The sequence below is a fragment of the Poecilia mexicana genome, unplaced genomic scaffold, assembly GCF_051168715.1.
Source record: "Poecilia mexicana isolate PSO_F unplaced genomic scaffold, ASM5116871v1 scaffold_16, whole genome shotgun sequence".
NCBI lineage: Eukaryota > Metazoa > Chordata > Actinopteri > Cyprinodontiformes > Poeciliidae > Poecilia > Poecilia mexicana.
This window is the reverse complement of record NW_028263385.1, coordinates 7,643,245-7,669,783: the sequence shown is the minus strand read 5'-3', so window position 1 is coordinate 7,669,783 and position 26,539 is coordinate 7,643,245. Positions and strand designations below refer to the sequence as shown.

Genomic DNA, 26,539 nt, shown 5'->3' with positions numbered 1-26,539 from the left:
CCATTTACAACTTTACTTCTGCCATCCTTCAAACACGAAAGAAGGGGAACTAAGGAAGGAAGCTGTCAAAGTTCAAAGTGTTTTAGGGATCCAGATGACAAAAACAGCATGAGCCAGACTGGAAGAAAAGCAAAGCGGCTGTCACTTAGATAGGTGACAATTTTAGGACATCCTGTAGTCTCAAACTTGCCATCTTCTCTGTATGGTAAGAAATGCTAGAAACAGAACATGTAAAAAAATGTAACAGAACAAACAAAAACAACAAAAAGCATTTCATAGAAGCAATAACTTCAGATTATATTGTGCTCACACCGACTTTTTGCAAAGGTGTGTATTAACTAATTGTTAATGCAGTTACATCTACTTGAGTAATATTACTGTAAGGTACAGCTACTCTTACTTGAGTAAAAGTTGTGGATAGTCTACCCACTGTGAATAAATTCATTGAATGAAGAACAAATACATTTCAACCAAATGTCCATGAGACACAAACACACCTAAAGTTTATGTTGAAACAAGACTTCTTTTGTTGTACCCAAGCTTTGTCATTCTTTTCTATCTGCTGAGCCTGTTGCACTACGTGGAGGTCAAAAATAGTAAAAGGGAATAATTTTCTTCTACTTGAATTTCTTACTTTGTAATTGTGTTTTTCCCATTTTTTCTTCATCATCTTAGTCTTTAAAGTCTTATGATCAGTTTTGAGTCATCTCTTGGTCGGATACTTTATACTTGAATAAAATAGATTGAATTGGTGCTGCTTACTCTTACTGGATTTTGGGGTACGCAACCCACCAGGGATGTACTGAAGCCGTCAAGCCTCAACGAACCAGGGAAGGGGAACCAAAACATTAAGGCGGAAATTAACTCAAGTGATAACGTTAAAGTGCAATTTGAGAAAGTTACCACATGGGGTCACTGTTGGGCTATTTGCGACAACCTAAACGTCTTGCATCAGTGAGGTAAAGTAATACACTTTTATTTATTGCATTGAAAAGGACACCTTAATCTCCTGAAGCCAGTAGTTTGTAAATAACACATATTAGTTGGGCTTCACTGTTTGGCAGACTTGCAGGGGACTTTCCGATGTAGAGGTATAAATAGTTGGTTTCAGTTTCACTCTTATCAGATCGATTGGCTCATACACGTTCCTGACGGCCTGTCGGGGTCAGAAGCGTTACAGTTTATTTTGGACACTTCAAGTTTACTATTGGAGTCTAAGTCTCTGAGGCAGCAAACTCACCTTGTGGAGAGGAATTCAAGTAAGTCCGCTGGGTTTCGGCGTAGTAACATTAGCTTACCAGCGTTAGCTACCAGTGTAGCTCGCATATTTACGGTTTGTCTGAAGTAAATTATGGTATTCACCATGGGAGTTTGAGTTGTGTTGTTCGTATCATCCTGACCTGTGCCGCATTTGAAGTTGAACAGTGTTGCAGATAGATGTAGATAAAAACGAAAGTAAAAAAAAAAGCAATTTATTGGTCAAAGTGAAAGTAAAAGCATCTCTCTGCATATTCACAAGCTATATTTAATTGGCATTGTATGTGACACAAACTAATGTGCAATTATTAAGTGGAATCCCCTTTACTTCGACACCCCTAAATAAAATACAGAGCAACAAATTGCCTTGAATTGATACCTAATTGGGAAGATTCCACCTGTTTGTAAATTAATCTGACCTGCAGAGGTCACAGAGGTTTGTTACAGAATATTGGAGACCAAACAGCTAATGAAGACTATAATCTGATCAGGAATAAGGTCTAGAAGTTCAAAGTATTAAAACAATACCCCGAAATTTAACATCTCACTGCATTGTTCAGTCCGTTGATTGATATTGTATTGATACTTTTGGTCTTGACCAGTTCCTTTCCTTTTTGAGTGTTTCTCAAACACTCAAAATTTTTTTAATTATCAAGCGACTCACCTGATTAAAATCTGACTAAACATATCTTTTGATTTGTTTTCACAAGACAGGCTTCACACAGATATATCTGACTGCTTTAATATACATCCTATTATTTTGTCTTAAGCAATATTGTTTCCTCAAATGAGTGAAACTGTCTATAAAAGTGAAATTTCTGCAAGGTGAGGATTGGAATCAAAATACTTTTCTTATTCAGTCTACTGTGTATGTTTTTTAGCTGATCCTGTCTCTCTCTCTGTTTATTTTTGCAGTATCTACGCGTAATGCAGAAAATGAGCTACTTCTTCCCCCTGGTTTGCATTTGCATGGACGTGTGTGCTGTGCACGCCATTCGTCTAGCTCAGCTCTCACCTCTCCTCCTCTCCCATCCTTTCATCACCTTGTGGGGGGGAGCTCTGACCAGGGCCTTCATCCTGGGTTTTCTTGCCTTCACTTACCCCGGAGGCCTCCCATGGGTGAGAAGCTTTGAGGGACTTCAAAGCATCGCCATCCTTTGCTTCCACTTTCCGGTGTACATTGCTCTCCTTTGGCAGCTGGGCCAGTCCACTGTTGAAGAACTGTGGGGATGGCACTCCTGGGAACGGGTGAGTGGGTCCGATTGTTGTTTTTTTTGTGTATATTAATGTGGTGACTGGTATAAATAAAAAAGAGTTTGGTTTTTGAACATTTCCCAAAGACTATAATATGATGTTCCAAAGCTTTCTTGCATAAAAAAGGCAAGAAAGCTTTTATTATGCACAATATATTGTGAATTTTTTAACATCACAATATCACTGTGTTCAATATTCATATCACAAATGATTCTTTACAGTGCAATCATTATTGGATAATAGTATTATAAAGTTATTTTTACATGCTGATGGGACCTTTAGCATTTCCCAAAATGCTGAAGGTCTCAGAATGACAGAAGCAAGAATAAGAAAGAAAGGAAAGAAGAAAATAAGTGTATATTGAAAGTGATATGGACATTGCCTTACTTAATATTATTACTGCCATTGCAGGATTTTCTACTATCCTGCAGCCTTAGGAACTATTTTCTTCTTTCATTTAATTTAACCACTATGGTTGCCATCATCAAATAATTTTTATAGCCATGTACTTAAACTGTGTTGAGTTTGTCCCTCAGTTTAGTGTTTTCATGAATTATAGATATGAATTTAAAAGGAAGTGCTCAAATCTTATGTGAAAACTGTTTTAGATTCTATCCCTATATATTTTGCTCTGGTTACCATTTGGACCAATTGACTTGTTTGAAATATGACAGATTAGGTCTACGGGTAAACCCGTTGCAGGTTCCTAGCCAATCATCAATTTTTCATAAACCTGACCTGAATATTTCAATATTGATTTTTTTTTATCAATCAAGTGTTTTAATGTCACAATGATAAGTATTCATTTAATTCATGGTTAAACTACAAACATCACCTAAACGTAATTCACAGACCCAACCTGAACTAATTTGAAATGATTTATTAGTTTGTAGTAATTGTCATTTTTAATGACTATTATTAAAAAAAATATTTGTGGTGAGAAAATGCATGTAAGTAATTGAAACTTTAACTCTGCTTGTATACTTTTGTCATCTTCTCTTAATCTGAAAAACTTAATTTAAATTTGCCTCAATTCCCATTATAGCTGCTCTTATTTAAATATTTTTGCCCATTTTTCTTGTGGAGTTAGATCCCCGCCTGCAGCACGCTCCTGTAGAGAAGATGTAGACCAACTCAGCAGAGCTGGGATGTGGTTAGGACATGAGACATCATTGTAAATTCCAGCTTAAAGCAAGTGAAGAGTCATAGTATGTCTGGTCCCACCAGAGGCACAAATAAAGCACACACACACAACACGGAAAATGTTGCAACATAAAGAAAATGTTTCTCAACCATTTTATAGTATACAGAGCTCAAGTTTGTCATGTGAAAAACAGCAGGATTGAGTTCAAAGTTCTACAAAAGTGAACAGCAGTCATCATTTGATGCTCTCATATGAACATGCACCACGCTGAGCCTCAGGTACTTTGAAAATAGGATGGTGCAGAGAAAAATGACTCGTCCTGTACATCCAAACGCCACCGCAGGCTGGAGTTATAATACCTGAAATGAAATCATCTGCTGTCAACATGTTCTGCCCCTAAGTCTGCAAAAGACAGAAGATTGGAACCAAAACTAATTTAGTGTGTAAAACTGCAGATATCACATTAGCATAAAAAAAAGACTGCTTGCCATTTAATAAAAGTACTTTAAACGATTAGTTTTAAATTATTTCAGATATCTGAAGCCTGAAAATTGATGTAATATTTTTGTGTTGCAGGTGTTACAGGGCTACGCCGTCACGGCGGTGTCATGGCTCTACTGGAGTCGATACATCTCGTCCTTTATGACCAGAACTCCGTCACAGAAGAAGGAGAAGAAGCCCGGACCGGACAGTAGAGACTCTCTGAAGAGGCTTATGGGATACATGCTGCCGTATTCGACTCGCTTCATTGTGGTGTTGGCTCTGGTTGTTCTCTCATCTTACGGTACGTTGGTCGACATCATTCTATAACATCTCCTGTGTTTCAGGGTTTTTCATACCAGTGTTTAGTGTTTTCTTGAGCTTCGTTTAGCGCAAAATTTTATACACTAATGTTTTTAACTATTAACCGCAGGCGAGATGGCTATTCCCCAGTATACTGGTCGTATGGCAGACTGGATCATAAATGAAGAAGCACCCGATGCGTTCTCCCAGGCCATCACAATCATGACAGTGTTGACTTTCGCCAGGTAGGGCATCGAATCTGTCATCACAAATTTTCTTCATGCTCATTTTTAATTACTATAATAGTAATATGTGATTTATTTATTTTCAGATTTCTTCGTACAGGCCTATTTATTGCTAAGATAGTAGAACAAAGTTAAAAAATGATGTAATATGGTAAAATGCCTACTGAAGGATTGTGGATTCAGATCTAACTGTAAAATTACAGTTTGATATGTAATATCTTTATTTGAGTCATGGTTCAGACTCAAATAAAGATATTTGAGTCTGAACATTATTTTCAGGCATTATTTTCAGATTTATTCGCTGGTTCAGATATTATTTTCGGACTGAAAAAGGATGCTGTGAGGTAGCAAAGTATGCACAGCCATTTTTCTACAGATGATTTCATTTTAATTTTTAAAGTTTAAAATATTTTGAAAAGTTTTAGTTTTAACCAGTTATTTTTTTCCCTCATCATTATGCAATACAAAATGCTGCAAAGAACTTGTCCTCTCAATATGAAAATGCAAAATAAATGGTTGCTAAATACATAGCTGCTAATGTGGCATCATGTTGTGGTACACCTGGTGGTGGACTGAATATGTTCAACTAGACACCAAAAGTTTTTTTTTTCTTTTTTTTTTTCAAAGTGGGCTTTTTGTGACCCCATGTAGCTTTCTATATTCCCATTGTTCACTCCACACTGCAGTTGCAGATCACCAGGAATCAAAAACTGTATCAATTTGATGATTACAAACAAGCAGACGGGTGGGTTTTGAAACTGGTTTGTGTTGAAATTACAAATTATTCTTGTACTGCTTTGGAGTGGAGTGATTTAAGTATCAAGATCAACTAATTTCTCTTAATTAGTCACAACAAACAAATGTCTGAGGCTGAAAACTGTTCATTTTAATGTTAAACTGTGACTATTTCTGGATCAACAAGACATCTATCATTTACGTTCTGCCGCCTTGATTGCCATAAGACATTACCAAATTATTTTCCTGCCATTTAAAAGGATTCTAGCACAGAACCTGCAAGAGAATGTTCATTGTGTGAAAGAGGACAAACTCTCCTCATAACGTATCGTAAATTAACACTTACAAGGTTAGAAATGTGTGGAATGTGATTATCTTAATTTTTCTGCCATTTAAACTTCTTGTACATGTTGGATGAATTACACTGTAACTCCACCTATAAAATGATTCAATGATATTTTGTGTGCTTTCAACCCCTTCTGTGTGTGTTTCAGTGCTGTGTTTGAGTTTATGTGCGACCTGACCTACAACGTCACCATGAGCCTCATTCACACCTCAGTGCAGGGAGCCGTTTTCCAGGCCGTTCTCCGGCAGGAGATCGCTTTCTTTGATGCCACTCCCACAGGTAGGAATAATTTCGATGTGCAAATGTCGATACAACCATTTTTATAATATTCTTTGCAGATTTCAAAATAGTCTCAGTATTGCATTTGAGGTAATTGGGGAACAATGATGCAACATAATGGCAAGTGAAAACTTGCATTCATGTTGAGCTGTAGCTTCTGTTTCATCTCAGGTGAGCTCGTGTCCCGTATTACCACGGACACCAACGACATGAGCGAAGCACTGAGCGAGAAGCTGAGTCTCCTGATGTGGTACACGGCTCGTTTCGCTTTCCTGCTCTACTTCATGGTCAGCCAGTCATGGAAAATGACTTTGCTGACCTGCATGGGACTTCCCATCATCTGGGTCATCCCTGAGCTCACCGGACATTTCCACCAGGTGACGTCACGCAAGGAAACGTTCCAACTGGAATAGCGTTTCTTTTTTTTTGTTTGTTTGTTTATCAGATGTGTTGTTACAAATTTACCATCATTCTATATTACTTAATTACATATTGTATTAGTAAATAATATTAGTGGGCATTTGTGTTCACTTCAGCAGACAAAGAAAACAGAATCTCTTTTTTTTTCACCTGATAAATTCCTAAACATGTCAAAGTTGAATGCTATTTTTTTATATGCTGCAAAAGTCTATTCTGTAAACTAATTTAGTTTGTTGTGTTCATGCTTTAGACTATTGCTGCGAAGGTTCAGGACTCTCTGGCAAAGGCCAACCAGGTGGCCACTGAGACCTTCTCCAACATGAAGACAGTGAGGAGTTTTGCCAACGAGGACGGAGAGACGGAGAAGTACAGGCAGCGACTGGACGAAACGTATTCTCTCAACAAGAAGGAGGCCGTAGCTTACGCCGCTTCTACCTGGGCCAACAGCGTGAGTGTATTAGTGATATTATCCTGCTGTAAGCATTTATTTAAAGTAGCTGCTGAAATTAATGTAGAAAAGAAAATAACCTCACACCTTACATTGGCAATCTCATATATTTTGCACATTTCCACCAAGGGAAAAAATATGCCATGACCTATTTTTAATAGGTCATGTGTGATAATCGATCACTGTTGGAGATCAGTACGTGTTTTGCTTCACACATTCACAACTCCAAATTGCGCCTGTTGACAGGTTGCTGGAGGAAGTTTTTTTTTTTTTTCAGTCGGCTGTTGAGAAACAAAATGTATTTGTCAGTGTTACGTCCACAAAGGGCACAACGTATTACATCATACAACATGGCACATAGCAGTCAGACTGTGATGGAGAGTGGAAAATATAGACAACAATAAAACAGTCCATTAAGTTTGAAACTGATTTTTACAATTTTTTTGTGTATCAGAGCAACTTTTATTTTTTTGAACCTCAGTCTAATTTCCATGCCAACTTCACTTGTTTTTAATGACATTATTTGTCCTGATTACACCTGCCCAGGTAACTTAACATGATTATTGTGCAAGGACCAAATCTTTGTACAGAAAACACTATTACTTAAATTCTCTTGGTGACGGTGATAAGATAATACCACTGGTTGCATTTCTTTCAGTTTCAGTAAAGCTGAAAGTGATGGTGAAGGTCCAGAAACCTCTTATATGTAACACACAGTAAGAGACAATTTTGTAATAAGGATGGGGAAAGTCACGTGAGTAGCACTGTGGTAAGACGGCGGATAGGCAGCAGAGTTTTTGAAAGCAGTAAAGTTCAAACATTCCTGGGGATCATAAGCCATTGTGAACGGCCCGAGCAAAGGTTTCAGCTACTGTTTTCATTTCACAATTCAAAGGTGGCTGCTTTTTAGTGGATTTTAACAGAATCAAGGTCACATTGAAAAATAATAAAGCAGCTGACTGTTCTCTGAAAACTGGCATTTTTGTTGTTGCAGATGACCACTTTGGCCTTGAAGGTGTGTATTTTGTACTACGGCGGGACCCTGGTGACCCGGGGGGCTGTCAGCAGTGGAGACCTGGTCTCGTTTGTTCTCTACGAGCTACAGTTTGCTTCCGCTGTTGAGGTGAGCCACAAACCCTGAAAAGACAAACATTTTGTTTTATTCATGAAGTTTTTTTTTTATTAATCTCCTCTCTTTTTCTTCCAGGCTGTCATGCGCTACTACCCGGAGGTAAAAAAAGCAATTGGTGCCTCGGAGAAGATTTTTGAATATCTTGATAGGAAACCTCAAATACCTCCTCCTGGCAGTTTGGCTCCTGAGAATTTCAAAGGACACGTTCAGTTTAAAAATGTTCGCTTTTCCTATTCTGGAAAGACAGATGCGAACAGTCTTGTACTTAAGGTGTGTGCCCCTCTCTGCTGTTTCTTATCGTTCTGAAAACTGTTTGTTTTTAACTAAATCCTCTTTTGTAAAAGGATGTGACTCTGGAGGTAACGCCGGGCCAGATCACTGCACTTGTTGGACTAAACAGATCAGGGAAGACGACCTGTGTGAAGCTACTTGAGAGGTTTTACCAGCCTCAATCTGGAGAAATCCTGCTGGATGGGAAACCACTGCAAAACTACAAAGACCAGTACCTACATGAAAAGGTGGGTGGTGAACAGAATTTAATAATCAAATGGAATATTTTAACTTCCCTGTCAAATTTTTTATTTATTTTCTTGCCAGATTGCATCAGTAATGGATTTTAGATTTCATTCAACAATATACTCAGATTTAAAGAGAAAACTTGTTTATTAGTGGTCAAAAACCATGACCCCACCAGACCTCATGGTACTAATCCTCCATGTCAAATGTCTGAAACTGAAGACTAAATTAAAATCATAATGACAACAAATAAAGTAAGAAATGTGAAGATGCATAAAAACATATACAGATGCATTTCTCCACACATATGTCTACATACATATATTTATATAGAAAATCTGCTAATAGAAATCGGTAAATTGATCATCCCCAATCTGTAGCAAGTTAAAAACTGTTGAATCAAATGTCAAATTACTCCTAAACTCCTTCATGACACCTGGTTGATTAAACAACACTTTACGGCCACTGAAACCTCTTTCTTTGTGTATTTTTCATAGATTGCTGTGGTGAGCCAGGATTGCGTGTTGTTTGCTCGATCTGTCCGGGAGAACATCAAGTACGGCTGCGAGGGCGCATCAGACGAGGACATGTACAGAGCTGCTGAGCAGGCTAGTGCCCACAAGTTCATCACTGGACTTTCAAAAGGATACGACACAGGTTCGACCCGGAAACACCTTTCATTTCTATAGCAAAGGAACTCATCATGGTGGTGTTACAGTAAAGATAAGACTGTTCAAACAGGTCTCTTTACTGCTTCACAATACTTTATCCTAAACTCCAAATATATTTTTTAATTTGCTGATGTAGTGATCAAATTGAGTGTAAGAACAAAAGGAAATAATGATAGAAAACGCTCCAGCTTCAACGTAAGATAGGGCTGGCAATGAGAACTTGCCAACCCTAATCCTAACCAAAATGTTTTATAATGGTGAGCAGTGCAGCTGCTGTGTAAAACACAGCAAAAGTGAATGGAAGCAGATACAAATCTTTGTTTTGTTACACATAGCCTATTTGTGTTTCATAGCTGTCAAAACATTATTCCAAAAACTTCTTTCATGGCTCTCTCCAAGTCTGCCTTCAATTAGTTTTCCCACATATTGTTTGGCCCTCACGCAAATTAAATTTTTATGGTGGATGAGTGAATTTCTGAAGTACAAACAGGAGCAGCAATGAATACTCTACTACATTTGGCTCAGACACTGAGAAAAAAAAAAACGTCTGTCTGCAGCTACATTATTATGCCTGAAACCATACAGAAGACAGACCTAGCAAAAATGCACATAAAAAAAGAACACAGTAACACAACACAACTTTGTACTTTTTGGGGGACTAACTTACCCATGTGATTTTGCATGTGATTTAATTATGCAGCTAGAAAATGTTTCAAATACTTGGTTATAGTGGAAATGTCTTTCCTCATAAATTTCACAACCTTTCCCTGCATGCCTGGATCTATGGGAAAAGTATTCACTCTACTGTGCTGCTGTAATAAGCAGTCATACAACAATTAGGCATGTTTAAGGTTTAAGCTATTCTCTTAAGGTATGTTATCACACAAAAATGCTTATTGGTTCAGTGCCATGTCTGATTGTGAATGATAAGCTCTCTTTGCATTAAAGCAGTGATTTCTAGGATTATTTTTCTGTTTCAAGAAAAAAATAAAAAGACCTGTTTGAAAATATGAGGTCTTATTAGCTCTCTATATTACTTTTAGAAAAATTCCTAATTACTTAATAATGTTTTTCTTTTTAATGATATGTGTTATTTTTTTACGTAGATGCTGGTGAGAAGGGGGGTCAAGTATCTGGAGGTCAGAAGCAACGCATTGCCATTGCCAGGGCTTTAATTAGAAAACCGAAAATCCTGATCCTGGACAACGCTACTAGTGATTTGGACACAGAGAATGAATACCAGGTACAAAATAATTCACTTGCCTGAATTTTCATTTATTTGTTAATTTATTTTTTCTTCTTTAAAGAAAAATCTTTATCTTACTTCTCAGGTGCGTGAAGCTCTGTCAAAGCTGGCAGAGAACTGCTCTGTGCTTATGATTTCCAACAAGATGAGTGTCGCAAAGACAGCCAGTCATGTCATCGTCCTGAACAACGGGACAGTGGAGGAGGAGGGCAGTCATGATGCACTCATGGAGAAAGGTGGCCTTTATTCAGAAATGGTCAAGAAACAGGAAGAGGGCTTCAAACGTCCAACAGACGAAAGCAGTGATCAGCAGTGACCCGTCTGAGTGATTGTAAAATGACTTGCAGTTGGATGGTTATTTGGAGTTCAGGTGAAAGTTCAAGCAAAACCTATGTTGGTAAGAATGCTCTTAATATGAAACACTTCTTACTAAACATATTTGCTTGAGTTTGACTCTGTAAGACAATTGCACCTTGAAAGTGAAAAAAACTACACCTTTAAGACCAGGGATTCATTACCAACATGTTGTTAAAACCTCTGTTAGTACTGTTTTATTGTAAGGATTTAACAGAAAGTTCCCCTCACTAGAAAGACAAGAAACATAATCTTTTGCTCCCAAAAGCCACAAAACTTAAAGAATCATGTATGTTGAGTGTTTTATTGCCCACTTCTAGATCCTGCTGCACATCTTTTACGTGGCTGTAAAAACACACATGTTGTGCCCTAAAATATTGAGTGTGAAATATATTTATTTTGTACAGAACAGAGAAACTTAAATGACAAAAATGGACAGTTAATTTATTCAGGGCTTTTATTTATATTGCTCATTAGAAATGGCACAGGAGAAAGTATAGGGTTATCATGCACTTAAATAGACAAGGTACATGCCTGAGCTTGTTCTGCTTCCTGCCAAGGCTGAGAAATTCCATATCACGCCTTTTACTCTTTCCATTTGCAACATCTTGTGGAAATAATTTTGTACCTTTTTTTTTTTTTTTTTGGCAAAAAAAAAAAAAAAAAAGATTTTCAGGTGCGTTAAAGAATGTGCCCCTAATATTTTCTGTTAATCCACACAAACAGAATCTCTTCTGTGGCAGCCAAATCTTCAAAACATGGCCCCAGCAATCCTGTTTATTCTGTTAAAAAAACAGCTGAAGTCCAGCAAACCGTTATTTCATTCATGGGGCATTTCAGCATGACGCATCAAATGTCAATTAAAAGCATCAACTGACATGTTTCAGTCCTGAGAATCATTACTTGATTCCCTTATGAATCGTTGTTGCATAAAGTTTATAGTTTTCATAACTATAAACGTCTTGGTTTATAGTCATGAAAATACCACAATACTTTTGACAGCATTTTGTTACTTTTAAAAAAATGTGGATTGTCTTGATCAGAGATTTTATTTAACCCCTTAATTGTCACTTTCAAAATGCTTAGATGCAAGTCAATGTATCCATGAGGACACTTGTGCCGGCGTGACATTAAAGGGGAAGGAAAGTAAAACTCAAACTCATCTTGCATGGAGTGCAAAAGAAAACCAGCCATTCCTTTAATGCTACTAAGTCTAAAATATAACCCTATCTTTTATCATTTTCACAACAAATATGAGGTCCTGTTAGCCGTCTGTCGTGGGCCAGGCCAGCAGGTGGAAAGATTCCTCACGTGACATTATGTGGTCAGTTTTGTTCTTTTTTTTTTTTTTCTGTTTCACATTTTTGAGCTGGTTACATGGTGCAGTAAAACATATAAAATGGTTAACAGTGCAACAACTTCAGAAACTCCATAATAACAATCAAAAAACAACTTTTACAATAAAAAACTGAAAAAGAAAGTTTTTCTGTTTATTTTTCTTTTTTTTAAAAAGTTTTGCAATCATGCTTATCTAATCATCAATATCATTATGCCTGCAAATGCAAATAGAAATATTTTTTTAAAACACTTCTAACAGATAAAGATCACTTGGTGTTCCACAAGGACAAAGCATAAAAATCAGAAGCATTCATGAATCGCCTCTAATCATCATATGCATAGTTCCCTAAAGCTGACCAGCAACGTTGAAATGTTACTCAGCAGGAACGATATCTGATCAATAACCTTTCTTTTCACTCGTGGGTTCGATTTGAAGCACTGGGTTCTATTATTCTCTTTTTTCAAACATGGGAGTTATCTTTTTTTTCTTTAGCTTGGTTGCTTTCCAATATCCTGCTTCAAAATCACCCCGACAACCACTTTAGTTGGAAAAGAGTCTTTAGTGACCTTCATAAACACTTTTATCAAGATAATAACATTTACAGTAATACACAAAACCAGAAAACAAGTAAAAGGCATTGAAAGGGACCTATGTACAACAAAGCAGCATTTAAAAACACATCTGGTGCTTTGAGAAATCTCTTTTTTTTTCCACCTGATGTAAAACAGATGTAAAGAAATGATGTCTGTTATTTTGAAAAGAATTTGTTTTGTGAGTATTCTGTTCATATGCTTGAGTACATTTTCTGTCTTTTATCCGTATTGCAAAATTTCTAAATGTTTTAATGAGAAATTAGTTTTGTTGGATTCAAACAGACATATAGCAATAAACTGTTTTTTATTATTTGTTTTGCTGGGGTTTTTTTATTTTAAGTTTCATGTAAATATATTTCTTTATGTACTTTTATGTTATAATTAACAAGGTTGTTCAATTCCTCTTTATGCAGATGACATTCAAACTAATATCAATGTAGGTAAGGCAAAGCTACAGTTTTTTTTACAAACCCAAGTTTAAATTTTAGATTTTTCACTCGCAAAATATTGTTTTTTGGGGTTAGGGAGGTTGGCTTCACAACAAATTTCTATATTTTATTTCTTTATTTTAATTTGGCATTTCTATGCATTGCATTTATGTAAACACTCAAACCTCCCAGTGTTGATCATGTAAAACTTGTGTAGTTCACTCCCACATGCTTGAATCCCCACTCATGGTGACCAGTCATAGTCCTTTTGGTGCTTGGTGTTGATGACATCTTTTTAGCTTTTATTTCTTCACCTGATTTTGGGAACTCACCTTTTCTTCAAACAATTTTTTCCAAATGTCCTAAACAACAAAGAGAGACAAGTAAGCAAACAATTTTGTGTAAAACTTTCCTTGTGAGGCCATTTTCATGCAAGTCCACGCTTTTATATGGAGTATATGTACCATTTCTAGTTCTTAATTTTACAGTTACTTCCATCATCGCTCCCTTCTGCTAGTTAGATTTATAGTCAGCTTGATTTGCAACTTTACCTTTTCAAGTTGGCTGAAAATGTGTGAAATAATTAACGGAAATATTTTTTCATCAAAAGTGAATGTCTTAAGTTAAAAAAGCTCCACAATGAAATTATGATGTATCTGATCACTTTGTACACCAATAATAATAATAAAAAATCAATGGGAACTTTTAACAATGATAACACATTAAGATGACATGGCCCTTCATACTTCTTTTGCAGGACAAAATCTATGACTATCAGATTTAATTATTAAATCTGACAATTCTTGTGTAATGTCTTAGAATGTCTTTTTTCACCTTTAATTATTACACTATTTTTTCTATAAATGTGTCTGTTTTTACAGGCTCTATGTCTGTAAAAATATATATGATGTATTCAGAGTAAACGTTTGAATTTAAACTTCAAATTTTGCCCAAGACAAGACTGAGAACAGTGGAAAATAAGGTTTTCAGAATGAAAGATATGGAATATACATGCCCTAAAGACTGTTCGGGTTCAAAAGTTGTACAGGCAAACAGAAATCATTATATCTATAAAGAAAGATCAATCTCAAAAGCCTATTTTCAAAATAAAGCAACCACAGCGGCATGACAGCTTGGATTCAGTGAACTGATGTGCTAGGTGTGTTTGACAGACAGCAGCAACCAGCCAATGAGAACCCAGAGTCACAACTGGCGTCACCGGACAGACGCAACACTGCCACGTGACGAGTATTTATAGATTCAAGCGGAAGCAGCCAGTCGCCATTTCATTTCAGAGCTGCGTAGTGGTTGTGAGGTTGAACAGCAGCGACGACAGCGGTTGAAAAAAGGAGAGAAATTGATGGTAATAACAGTCCGCCCTCAGCCCAATGGAAGCGGCCGTCAACCCACCTCAAGACAGGTAATTTCAGGCAGCTTTTTGTAGATTTAAGATATTTTACTGGTCGTTGTGTGCTTTCCAAAACGGACATTTTTTTTTTTTTTTTATCATCGTTGCCGTTAGCTTCTTGAGCCAGCGGTTACAGACGGATTTAGCTAGCTCTCAAAACGGTCTGTTATTTCTGTATCAATTAACTAACGTATTCTAAAAGTATATCCGGAATTGGTCATGCGTTTGCTATATAAACTCAGTGTACAAGCAGCAGTCTGTAGATGACAGCTGCAGCCCCATCGGCTGTCTCAGCAGGCTGCTCCCCGCCGGCTTTCTGTCAGGCGGGTCATTCATCGCTCACAGAGCCTGGCAGTGCTATCCTCCATCTTTATGCAAGCATTATTAAGATGATTTTTCACAATTAACTGCTCGAGCGTATGTCCACATACGCAATTAACCAGAGCAAATCGATAGCCCTTCCACGAACCGTTGGATTTGCGAGGATATTAATGGATGCCTTAGCGACAGCTTCAGCTCTGAAGGATTAGACTCCTCTATGATGCGACGAAATAGCAAGAACTGTCTGTCAGGTTGACGGTAAAGCTCTGATATTACAAAAAATAGTATTTATTAGTAAGTAAAGACATGTTTCCGTCTTTGAGGACTGTGTGTGTTTACAAACAAGGAAGGCGGGGCGTTCAAACCACGCCATCATCAGCCAGGAGATTGGAAGTCTTGCAGTCCGATCTGTAATTACAGCTGTACTGTTTTTGTATTGTCAAATTGCGATATTACATATTAAAAAAATAGACAAAGCGCAGATAATAACAAAACACTGAGCGTGACAAGACACTGGAAACATTAATTTGATTATTTTCAAACAACGAATCGTGTAGAATGCAAAGCATTATTTGCATAGGGCTAACATTTTAATCATTTTTGATGACAAATGACTCCACAAATTTGTGTGTATAAGACAATAATTCATATAGTGAGACATTGATGTCTAGCAGATGGTAAACTTGTTTGCATCATTCATCTTTCTAGCTTATTACAGAAATGCATTATGTGGCAAAAATGTAAAAAAAAAAAAATCACATTTTGAAAGATGCAAGAAAAAAAAAACTAACCACAACAGCAGGCTACCATTAGTGTACCCTGCTGTAACTAATTTTTCAAATGAACTCTTAGGCAATATCACCTATTTTAATTACATGGTGGAGTTGTTTGATCTTCTGGAGTAAAATAAAGTTTGTTTTTTGTAAAGAAATATGGAATGTTCTCATTCCATATTTTAGAAATGCTACAAAGTGAAATAAATTCTACTGTGTTCACTGAAAATACAGGCCATTTTTTTTGCTGCCTATTGCATTTCATCATTCTGATTTCATGCTGAAAATCAGGCCACAAGCTTTGCCACTACTTCTATGTCAGTGGGCCAGGTGTGTTTTTAGATTTGTTGGGTGAGATCCAATTTCTGCCTAATCTGATTTCTGCTTAGAGGGAAGTATGAACGTGATGAGTCTGTCTGAATGTCAGTAAATTAATTTACAGTAGCGCATCACAAACTTACAACTACATGGTTTCTGCAAGGTCTTAAGTTTTACAAGAAATGACAAAATGTGTGTGTATTTATATTCGTTGCTTCTAGCAGCGATATCTTTTATTTTTCAGAAATGCCCCGGTGATATTAATTTACATTGTGTTTTGTGGCGTTGTCTGAAGAGTTTGAATGTTATTTTGGTAAAACTATAAAGCCCCCTAATGCAAATAAGCAGAAAACTCAGGAATTATATTAGATATGCAAATTATTTTTTATGTGGATTTCTAAATCTGAATGCAGATTTAACAGTTTATAATTAATTTTCAAGTTAACATGCTTATTGCACTGATTAATTCACCTTTTGCCTTTTGGCTCTAAATTTTAACATTTGGGAGTATAATGACCAGATGTTAGTTTATTAGTGAAGCTATTTGCTCAAGTAGAACCTGCAGTCTGTTGCTGAATGGACGTGCAGCTTGTAACTTGGCAACAGTGTTTTTCATTTGTTTAACCTTGTTGTATCTTGAAGTGACTGTAGCTTACACAACCTTTTAAAAACATATAAAAGTTTCATTTTTATTCTTTGGCCAGATTGTTTACATTGTGGTGTTTATACTCCTTTTAGATTTATAGTACTTTTTTCTTTTTTTTTTTTTTTTTTTTTTTGCTTTTACCTGATGGGATTAAGTTTGACCTGACATTTTCCTAACAACATTGACTGGCTGAACTCTGTGGCTTGGGTAGTGATATGGTCTCTGTAGAATATGGTTGTGATGGATGTTGTGGCATGTAAAGGACATTGGCATGGTCTCACTTTTTATTTAACACAATTAAGACTTAAAAACCTCCAACCTGGGCATATCAACTGTCCAACAGATAATTATCAGTGGTCTTTAAAGACATGGGCTGAGGTGGTGTGCAACACTGATTCATGTTTTCGCTGAGACAATGTTTTTTTTTTTTTTTTTTTAATCCGTTTCCTTTTTTGTGCTATAATATAACAGAAACATATTTTGTTCATTTTGCATTTTTGTGGCTAACATTTTTTTAAAGCTTGCTGATTTACATACTTTATACTTTGAGTTATTAATGTTCTTGCAAAAGCTATGTAATTAATTAAAACAAATAATATATGCTTTGATTGTAGAATAAAACCACACCCAGTGTGTTTAGAATGGTTAAATGACATGAGCAGCAATAAACAATACAAGCTTTGTTAAAAAAATGTTTTATATTGCTGAGTAAAATGGACTGCTGCTGCTTCACTTCTGTTTTGTTTAGTCATTGCAGCTGTTTCAGTTAGCTTTGCAGTTTATTTAAAATGATATCAAATCAAATGTAAACAGTGTGACTACTACTATTGCAAATCAAGTATAAATAGAGTTTGAGAACTAACTAGAGTTTCTTGAGCTCTAAATTAAACTGATAAAATTAAGACTACTCTGTTAAAATAGCTGTTTCCTGAATGTTATCATTTATTTAATGTACAGATAAGATTTGGAGCCTTATCTGCCCGCCTTGTCACATGATCGATGAAAGTGTGTTTGCTGTTGGCTCCATGCAGCGCTGGTTCTCATGAAAGTGGTAAAAGTAGCAGTGTTGAAGGAATTCCAGTTCCCTGGACAAGTTATGCGAATGGGAGGACGGCTTTTCTTTTCATGTGGCTAAATGGAATGAGTGGGTCAAGAGTATAAACGCAGATTATTTCCCTTTGATGTCTTTGTCACATATATGTTGACTTCCTGTAATTCAAACTCGTTTTTTTTCCCCCCTCACATGTTTCTCTCTGACCTCAGCTCTCTGGTTGGGTTGTCCAGTGGCATGTTGGATCAGCACTGCAGCTCGGGAAAACGCATTCGCAAGCCCTCCCTGCTGTACGAGGACTTTGAAAGCCCCTCCTTGCCACACACAATGACCCAGGCCACCCCTGCCCCTCCGCAGCCCCCGGTGAAGGACCCCAGCCGGCCAGGCCGCATGACCAACCAGCTGCAGTACCTCCAGAAAACCCTCATCAAGTGTTTGTGGAGGCACCACTTTGCCTGGCCGTTCCATGAGCCTGTGGATGCTTACAGACTAAACCTGCCAGTAGGTCACACCTTTTACATGATAGGTTTTGCTGCTCGTTGCATTGAATCAACTCAAACGTCATTGTTAAAATATTTGTAAAAATGGATCGTTTTTCGGTAAACTTCCTCACTTATTTAGTTGACTGGAAAATGAATACTTTATCACAGTCTTTCACATTCTTGTAAACGTTAAAATCCCAAAACAAATGAAGTACTGCATTGTTTCACCTTTTCCAGGATTATTATAAAATCATCAAACAGCCAATGGACATGGGGACAATAAAGAAGCGTTTGGAAAACAACTTTTACCAAAGTGCCGGAGAGTGCATTCAGGACTTCAACACAATGTTTACTAACTGCTACATCTACAACAAGGTAGGTTGAGAACTTACTCAGGGAGAAAACATTAAAATAGAACCCAAAGCAAAACAAAAAAGGACATTTCTGCAGCTTTGCAATAAACCTGTCTGGGAGCAGAATTGCACTCTGAGCCAGTTTTTAAATCTCAACAGCATAAGAGATGTTGGTGACCTAGAAAACAACTTCAGATGTGATGAGCTGGGAACATCAAACTGCTTAAACATTTTCTCAGAAAATACACAAGTTGATGTATTGACCAGTTAACCGTTGGCAGGTTTTCATTGAAACGAGAAGAAAATGAGAAATGCTTGAGGAACTGCTTTTCTAAACCAAGAGTTCAACTAAGCAGGAATGACTGTCACGGTCATCCATGAATGTTTATCTTTGAGTCTGGAATGTGGAATTTATCCAGGGTATTTTTTTATGAATTACTCTGCTCACATGTGAAGATCTGTGTAATTATTGCAGGTAACCAGTGAGTCTGTGGATCACTGATTAAAACATCAGTGATCCACAGGGTCCACCCATCCTTCTGTCCTTCCATCCATCTTCTGTACAGTTGACAGTGTTCCACTGTACTGCTGCTACTAAAACCGATTGTGTGTTTTCTTATTTTAAAAAAAATGAATTGATTTAAATAACAAGCTCACTTTTTTTTTTTTACCCGCCAAATTACACATTTGTATGTAATTTGTAATGTAATTTAAAAAAATGCAAAATGAGAAACTACAGTTATGAATCCCACCTAAATCCTCTCTGACATGCTGTGGGTGCCTGTACAAAAAGACATTTCCACTATCATTTGCATAGTTGATTATGTCAACTAATTCTTTTCAGCTGTAGCTAATTCTCATTCTACACTAAAAGCCAGTGTGGCCTTTTCAAATGACAATATAATGTACATTTGTAGCAGAATACCAATATTCCTGAAGTCTAACATTTTCCTTGTTTAGCCTACTGATGACATTGTGCTGATGGCCCAGTCCTTGGAGAAGATCTTCCTCCAGAAAGTAGCTCAGATGCCCCAAGAGGAAGTTGAGCTGCCTCCTCCTGCTCCTCGGAGCAAGAACAGCAGAGGAAGAGGCCGCAAGTCTAACCGTGAGGAAAATATTTTCTGATTAAGAGTATTGAAAATGTACCATCTTAATTTATGTAACATTTTCTGAAGACTGTGCTCATGAAGCTTTTCAGTCTCAGCTAAGTTTGTGTTATTAGCTATTTTCTTATAATGTGATTAAACCAGATTAATTTTGAACCATTTCCTCCTTTTTCTGACGAGAATTCATTATCTAATTAATAAAAACATGTGTAAGAGAGCATAACAGTTGATGTATGGTATCTTTTTTCTTTTTTTTAAATCTTTGTCAGTTGCTAGCAGTAGTATCTTTTCCTCATGTGTTCCACTCTGCTCCGTGTGCAGCATCTCGGGCTCAGCAGGTGCCAGCGGTGTCCCAGTCCGCCTACTCACCTTCCTCCTCCGATACTGGTGACTCCATGCTGGCCAGCTCTCCTCAGACTGTTCTAACCAAGAGTCTGCCTCCAGCGAACATCATGGGCCTGCCTCCTACACAGCCTACCACTAAGGTGTGTATAAATACTTGATGTGTTTTTCGATTGCTGTGCCTTAAATGTATATGATAAGAGATGATTTGTAGGTTTCACTCAATGATTGCTTGTGCTTATAAGAGAAATGAGCAAAATTGCGGTTCTCTTTTGTGCAGAAAAAAGGTGTGAAGCGTAAAGCGGACACCACAACTCCCTCCACCTTGGGTTTTACTGTTGGCATGTCGGGATCAACGCACATGGTGGGCTTGGGGAAAGGAGGTCACGGGGGTCAAGTCCATGACACTTCCATGCACACCATCTCCTCCATGGGCAGCATGAGCCTGGAGACCCCACCTGGCATGGGCCTGGTTAGGAGCTCCGGCGGTCCCGTTCTCCTGCAGCCAATGATGGCCGGGACGGGCCGAAGGGTGGGCAGCGGCCGTCCCATCAAACCGCCTAAGAAGGACCTGCCTGACTCTGTCCAGCCTCAGCTCTCCAAGAAAGGCAAGCTGAGTCCCCAGCTGAGGTACTGCAGTGGGCTGCTCAAAGAGATGCTGTCAAAGAAGCACGCGGCGTACGCTTGGCCCTTCTACACGCCTGTAGACACGACTGCTCTGGGGCTTCACGACTACCATGACATCATCAAGTGTCCCATGGACCTCAGCACCATCAAGGTAACTATGAATAGATAGAAAAGCAATACATGCAAGGGGAAAAAAGTTTTGTTCCTTGTTAAAATGATGTTAACTGTTTATTGCTTTTATTAAACTGTTCAATGAACTAATGAAATAATTATCCAAGTTTGGACTCCTATTTGAATCCAGACGAAACAAAGCTGAAAATGCAGAGTCACTGAATTTGGCAAACGTATGTAGAAAAGTGTGGAGTATCATATAATTTGGTATCTGTAGGGTTTATTTAACACATTTTGGGATTCCCAACAGTTTTAAGTATCAGTGTTCCCTGAAAGCTCACGTTGGGTGTAAAGAAACTTATTTAGCCAATTCTACTCTTTGTGTTTGTCCAGCTGTAGGATAGATCTCCCTGCTGCAGGCTGCTGTGTCATTACACATTAAATAGACCCTCCCACTTTGGGAATCATAAATTTCATCTTTATACAGGGAACATGCATTTATCCAGGTATTTACAAAGCAGGAAAAGAGGAAAGCAAGGCATTTTGGCTTATGGGTTTAAAAATTAATAATAAATGTATCTGATTTCTGTTTGGACAGAAATAATGGGAACTACAAAAAGAAAACGTGTTAATGGGCTAAATTATATCAAAGCATTACGCAGAGGAGTCGGCATTAGTGTTTGCTGAAGTAATTTTATAACTGTCAGTTACTCTCAAAATAAAAAAATATCCTGAACATTATTTTATTTTTAAGTTAAAGTAGAACACAATCCAACAACTACTACAGAATATGCTTCAAATGTGAAATGTAGCATCAGCTTTAAATATTTTAAGTTGAGTATTTTATTTTTGTTACTTTAAAGACGGATCATTTCTTTTCTTTAGTATGTAGCATATGTGCTTCTGTTTTATTACAAAATACTTAGATTATTTGATTTTTAACTTGACCGTAACATTTGTAGAAATTCTATAAATATTTTTTGTCATTTATAGATGCTTTCTTATTAGGTCTCATATACTTACTTTGTAATATGATAATTTAAATAAAAACAAAAAAAAAAAACTCATGTTATTTGACATGTTTTCTTTTCAAACTGTGTATCAGAGGAAGATGGACTGCCGTGAATACAGGGACGCCCAACAGTTTGCCAGTGACGTCAGACTGATGTTCTCAAACTGCTACAAATACAACCCACCGGACCACGACGTCGTGGCGATGGCACGGAAGCTGCAGGTGAGCGGATCTTTCTGCGTGGACCACGCTTCATGTCTGACGCTTAGTTTGAGGAATGATGGACCGTTTATTTTTTTCCTAAGGATGTTTTTGAGTTCCGTTTTGCCAAGATGCCAGACGAACCGCCGATGGAACACACGGCCATGTCTGTCATCGGACATCCCACGTCGTCTTCGTCATCTTCCTCGTCCTCCTCCTCGTCCTCCTCCTCCACCTCTGAGAGCGAGCCCAGCAGCGACAGTGAAGAGAGCGAGAGCAGCCTGAGCTCAGACAGCGAGGAAGAGCGTGCACACCGCCTGGCCGAGTTACAGGATCAGGTGTGTACTCAGGTAAGTGGCCTGCCCACCGTTTCATTCGCATCCCCTTTTTAGTTCACTAAAACATCCCAGTGAAAGAGACTAATTTAACAAATGTTTGTTTCTTTGTTTGTTTTTATATTTACAGCTCCGGGCCGTGCATGAACAGCTGGCTGCTCTGTCTCAAGGTCCCATCGTCAAATCCAAGAAGAAGAAGGAGAAAAAGGAGAAGAAAGAGAAGAAGAAAAAGAAGAAGATAGAAAAGCGTAGCCGTGTTGGACGGAGCAGAGCCGGTTCTGAGGAATGGAAGATGCCGGGCAAGATGTTGAAGAGCAAATCAGCCAGAGCTGGAGTCTCACAAGTGAAGAGAGTCCAGACAAAGAAGAGCAACAAGAACAGCAAGTTAGTAGTGGAAAACAATCCTAATCCCCATGCAGGGATCCTACAGGCACTTCAGTTTCAGCTAGGTTTTGGAAGGTCTTTGATTTCTGTGTAAGGTCCTGGAAAGTGCTTGAGTTGGGGAATGTCATTTACCATAACACAGTTTTAGATTGTAATGAACATTTATTATTTCTCATGGATTAGTGACTTATTGATCTGTAGAATTGAAATTAACTTGCCTTAAATTTTGTATGTGTTAAAGTTGATAAAGTAGTGATTTTATTTTATTTTTTTGTCTGACCAAAACAGTAAACAGAGTGAGACATAACATTGCTATATTTTAGATTACCTTATCCCTGCTGTAGAATGTAGAATGCTACCACAAAATGTTTTTGTTTTTTTTTTACTTCATTTGTAATGTTTTTATCTGATGCTGGAAAAGTTCTTGAATCTTACTTTGGGAAAAGTGTACGAAACCTTCCTCTTTTTCATGCAACTTATTTCTTTTTTAATTGAAAACAAACTTGACCAGCTGCTGCTGTTCATTTTGTCCTCCAGGACAGCAAAGAAACCTTTCTATCCAACGTTGGCCCCGTCCACGCTTCCCCACTACGACTCGGAGGAAGAGGAGGAGATCGTTCCCATGACGTACGACGAGAAGCGCCAGCTCAGCCTCGACATCAACAAGCTGCCGGGCGAGAAGCTCGGCCGGGTGGTCCACATCATCCAGTCCAGGGAGCCGTCCCTGAGGGACACTAACCCGGAGGAGATCGAAATCGACTTTGAAACCTTAAAGCCGTCGACGCTGAAGGAGCTGGAGCGCTACGTCATGACGTGTCTGAGGAAGAAACCCCGTAAGCCTTACGGTGAGCCAGGTAGATAACGCCTCCATCCATTGGTAATGTCCTCTATCCTGCTTTTTATGTGTTTATAGAACCAATGAAACTGTTTATCCTTACATATTGTACAAAACACAGACATACTTACAGTGAGCAGAACTGAGTATCAGAATCCATTTTATTAAAAAACTGAAGTTTGACTTCTTTTCTGAAATTCATATTCATCAAAAATAAACCAAAATCCAAATGTTCCAGCTCAGACTCTTCACAGGAAAAAATGAACTTTCATCATGTTTTGATTTATTGAGATCCACGTTTAAAAGTTGAATGTAGTTTGGCAGTTTAACTAACGATTATTTTAGTAATCTGTTTATTTTGACGATTGATTGGGTAAAAAAACTGGAACATTCTGCAGATTTTTCATTTCACCACTTAATCCTTTTCAATACAATATTACAAACACATTAAAAGTTACAAATAAACAAATATTTCCATTCCTTTAAGAACATTTTACTGCCTAAAATGCAATATCACTAATGCACGCTTCATCATCTGTAGCAAAAGATGCATCTAGTGCAAAAAATGACTTCCAAAATCAACATGTGAATGTTTATTTGCAGAAGTGAAGAATAAAGGCAGTATGTCTAAAGAGGAGCTGACTCTGGAAAAGAGGAGGGAGCTGGAGAGGAGGCTGCAGGACGTCAGTGGACAGCTCAACTCGGTCAAAAAACCCACTAAGCCTAAAGGTGAGCTCACACTCTGCACTTCAAATGCAAATTCCACTTGTTATACAGAAAACTCTCTAATTTATATTCACTTTTTGAGTCAAAAAGGAAAATAACTCTAGTTTAAGTAAATATTACCAGTACAAATATTTTTTATAGATATAATTTTGTGGTTTAGGTGAGTTTTGATCAGATTCAACCACTTAAATACATCCATTCATGTTGAAAATGAAAAATAAGTGACTGTTGCTACCAATCGGTCTGGGAAGGAGACCAGCAGTCAGCGGAAGTCTATCATTATTACTGTGGGAATTATTATTCCCAGATGCCAACCTTTCCTGAAACCATCATGTGTTCATTAGAGCACGAATGCAATTATACTGAACAATTATGTGGGAAATGTATGTACAAGAAAGCCTCCTCTTTCTAAAAATAATGGGCAGGAAGGCACACCATGTTTGCTTCATATCTCCATAAACTGCTCAGTGTTGGAGGTGTGGTGAAAATCACTGGCTCATCTTTAGAGGTGTGATTTTTGGTTTAAACATGGCCTTCCTGTTAGAAGTTTCTAACTTCTGTTTGCTCTTCTCAGTGGAAAAGCCCAGCGCCGTGGAGGCGCACGCCCAGCCGTCACGCCTCAGCGGCAGCAGCTCCAGCTCGGACTCTTCCTCCTCCTCTTCTTCATCCTCGTCGTCAGACACAAGTGATTCAGACTCGACTTGAATTCATAAACACAAGCTCAAAACAAAAGAAGCACTGATAACTCAGGGACTTGGGCTGGCCCAGGACACAATACGCCCTGAAACTTTTTTTTCTTTTTTTCCCCAACTGAGAAATCAGCTAAATTTGTTGTGAATGTGGGACTAAAAGATGCAAATCCCCAAACACACAATGCCTTGGTTTTTCCTCCCCCGGCTTTGTAAATACCTGTACAATTTTATTGTTTCTTTTATAAAGAAGATTTTTATTATCCCCAAAGAGGGAGGCGCTATTTAAAAAAAGAAAAGGAAAAAAAAAGAGTGATGTGGAAAGACGGACTGTGCTCAGATCTGCGATTGGCTGGCACTTAAGTTCATCCTGAAGAGATGAACAAGTTATTTTCTCCCACATCTCGAAACATCCTGGAGTTTGAACCAGCAAGCCTTTAGTCGCGGACCTTAGCTTTCTTAAATTTAACTTCAGTTCTTGTTTGATTTTAAGGTGAACTCTAAAACTCAGCGTTAAATGTTGAAGGAACCAGATATTAGCAGAACTCTGTGCTTCCTTCTCGTGTTCCAGACCCAACAGCATGTTAGCAGTGTTTAAAAGCGACCATATGGTGCTTTTCATTCTTATGTAAAAACCTGAAGTTGATTACATTTAACGGTTTGAAGCACGACTTGTTCCTCTGTGTTGCGGTGACATTTCTGCTGTAGTCAGTCTTCAATCCTGTACAGTAGTGGGTTTGTAGAACTGTATAGAATAAGTTTGACCTACTGTAATTACAAAGTTTAGCAGTAAGTTGCACATTTTCCAGATTTGACTGATTTAGTGGGAGTTCTCCTAAAATTTCATTAATGTTTTGTTGTTTTTTTAATTAAAATGACACTAACTGAAAAAATGCTGCAGTTTTTCCTTCTTGAAAAGAAACAGAAAAACAAAAGCATCAAAACTATCAGGCTCCTGGATGTTATATTTATTGGACACATCTTTAACACTGAAACATTTTTTCAAACAAATATTTTTGGTTGCACTGCAATTACTGGAGCAAGTGTGGCTGCTTATTTTAAGTTTCCCCTTTAAAGAATTTAAGTGGGATCCTGAAACTACAAAAAGTTGAACCTGCTGTTGAATGTTCACAAAAAGAAACGCTTGTATAAAATACTTTAACTGTATTTGCTGTTGCACAAAGTAATGTATTTCTGCTTTTTCAACTTTTTCCCCTTTTTATGTGTTAATGTCATTCCAGTAGTTGTTTACACTGTTAAGACTGCTGCCTCCTGTTAAGCTAATTACTTCTATTAGAGGAAACCCTCATTGGACTGTAAATTACACCAAATAATCTCTTCTGTAGGACTAATGTGAGTTTTGTGTCTCTGTTTGACATTTCTAGTTTGTATTAAAAACCCAGTGTGCTGGAGTTGTTCCAAAACGGCGTCATTTTCATTGTGATGACAACTTGGTTCCTCTAGGTGGCAGCAGATACGTTACAGTCTGTAAGCTGAATTTACTGGCTTTCGGGTTCAAGGTGAAACGTTCTCATTCTGCTGCAAGCTGTCTTTGGTTAAAGATAAATCCAGAATCGCAAAATGAAAGATGAGTTTCAATGGCAGGAAGAGCTGATTGGACGTTAGAAA

At 37.8% G+C, this 26,539-nt stretch overlaps 2 protein-coding genes across 4 annotated transcripts; both read left to right on the top strand.

Annotated features, from left to right (window-relative positions):
* The first annotated feature begins 866 nt into the window (after positions 1 to 866).
* Positions 867 to 13,072, top strand: tap1 (transporter 1, ATP-binding cassette, sub-family B (MDR/TAP)). Of its 2 annotated transcripts, none has more exons than XM_014966998.2 (13): positions 867 to 959; positions 2,173 to 2,505; positions 4,232 to 4,439; positions 4,569 to 4,683; positions 5,913 to 6,043; positions 6,215 to 6,420; positions 6,714 to 6,911; positions 7,906 to 8,034; positions 8,119 to 8,313; positions 8,388 to 8,561; positions 9,057 to 9,216; positions 10,337 to 10,473; positions 10,562 to 13,072. In XM_014966998.2, the coding sequence occupies exons 2-13, from the start codon at positions 2,185 to 2,187 to the stop codon at positions 10,790 to 10,792; spliced, it is 2,205 nt and encodes a 734-aa protein (XP_014822484.2). In that variant the 5' UTR covers positions 867 to 959; positions 2,173 to 2,184; the 3' UTR covers positions 10,793 to 13,072. The 2 variants fall into 2 exon arrangements, with proteins under 2 accessions (XP_014822484.2, XP_014822483.2); XM_014966997.2 differs by lacking the exon at positions 867 to 959 and adding an exon at positions 1,044 to 1,259.
* Positions 13,073 to 14,320: 1,248 nt separating this feature from the next.
* brd2b (bromodomain containing 2b) lies at positions 14,321 to 26,334 on the top strand. 2 transcript variants are annotated; one of them, XM_014966996.2, is made up of 12 exons: positions 14,321 to 14,610; positions 17,920 to 18,208; positions 18,427 to 18,564; positions 19,503 to 19,647; positions 19,970 to 20,133; positions 20,271 to 20,768; positions 21,834 to 21,962; positions 22,046 to 22,291; positions 22,407 to 22,660; positions 23,198 to 23,505; positions 24,099 to 24,224; positions 24,796 to 26,334. In XM_014966996.2, exons 1-12 carry the CDS (start codon positions 14,579 to 14,581, stop codon positions 24,924 to 24,926), a joined length of 2,460 nt encoding a protein of 819 aa, XP_014822482.2. In that variant the 5' UTR covers positions 14,321 to 14,578; the 3' UTR covers positions 24,927 to 26,334. The 2 variants fall into 2 exon arrangements, with proteins under 2 accessions (XP_014822482.2, XP_014822481.2); XM_014966995.2 differs by having other exon boundaries at positions 14,325 to 14,610; positions 23,198 to 23,514.
* The last annotated feature ends 205 nt before the right edge of the window (positions 26,335 to 26,539 follow it).

Coding starts and splice junctions, on each gene's coding strand:
- brd2b (XM_014966995.2), top strand. CDS start 14,579: ATGGAAGCGGCCGTCAACCCACCTCAAGACAG. Junction 19,648..19,969: donor AAGAGGCCGCAAGTCTAACC/GTGAGGAAAATA, acceptor CTCCGTGTGCAG/CATCTCGGGCTCAGCAGGTG. Junction 23,515..24,098: donor TAAGCCTTACGGTGAGCCAG/GTAGATAACGCC, acceptor GTTTATTTGCAG/AAGTGAAGAATAAAGGCAGT.
- tap1 (XM_014966998.2), top strand. CDS start 2,185: ATGCAGAAAATGAGCTACTTCTTCCCCCTGGTTTGCATTTGCATGGAC. Junction 4,684..5,912: donor ACAGTGTTGACTTTCGCCAG/GTAGGGCATCGA, acceptor TGTGTGTTTCAG/TGCTGTGTTTGAGTTTATGT. Junction 6,912..7,905: donor CTTCTACCTGGGCCAACAGC/GTGAGTGTATTA, acceptor TTGTTGTTGCAG/ATGACCACTTTGGCCTTGAA.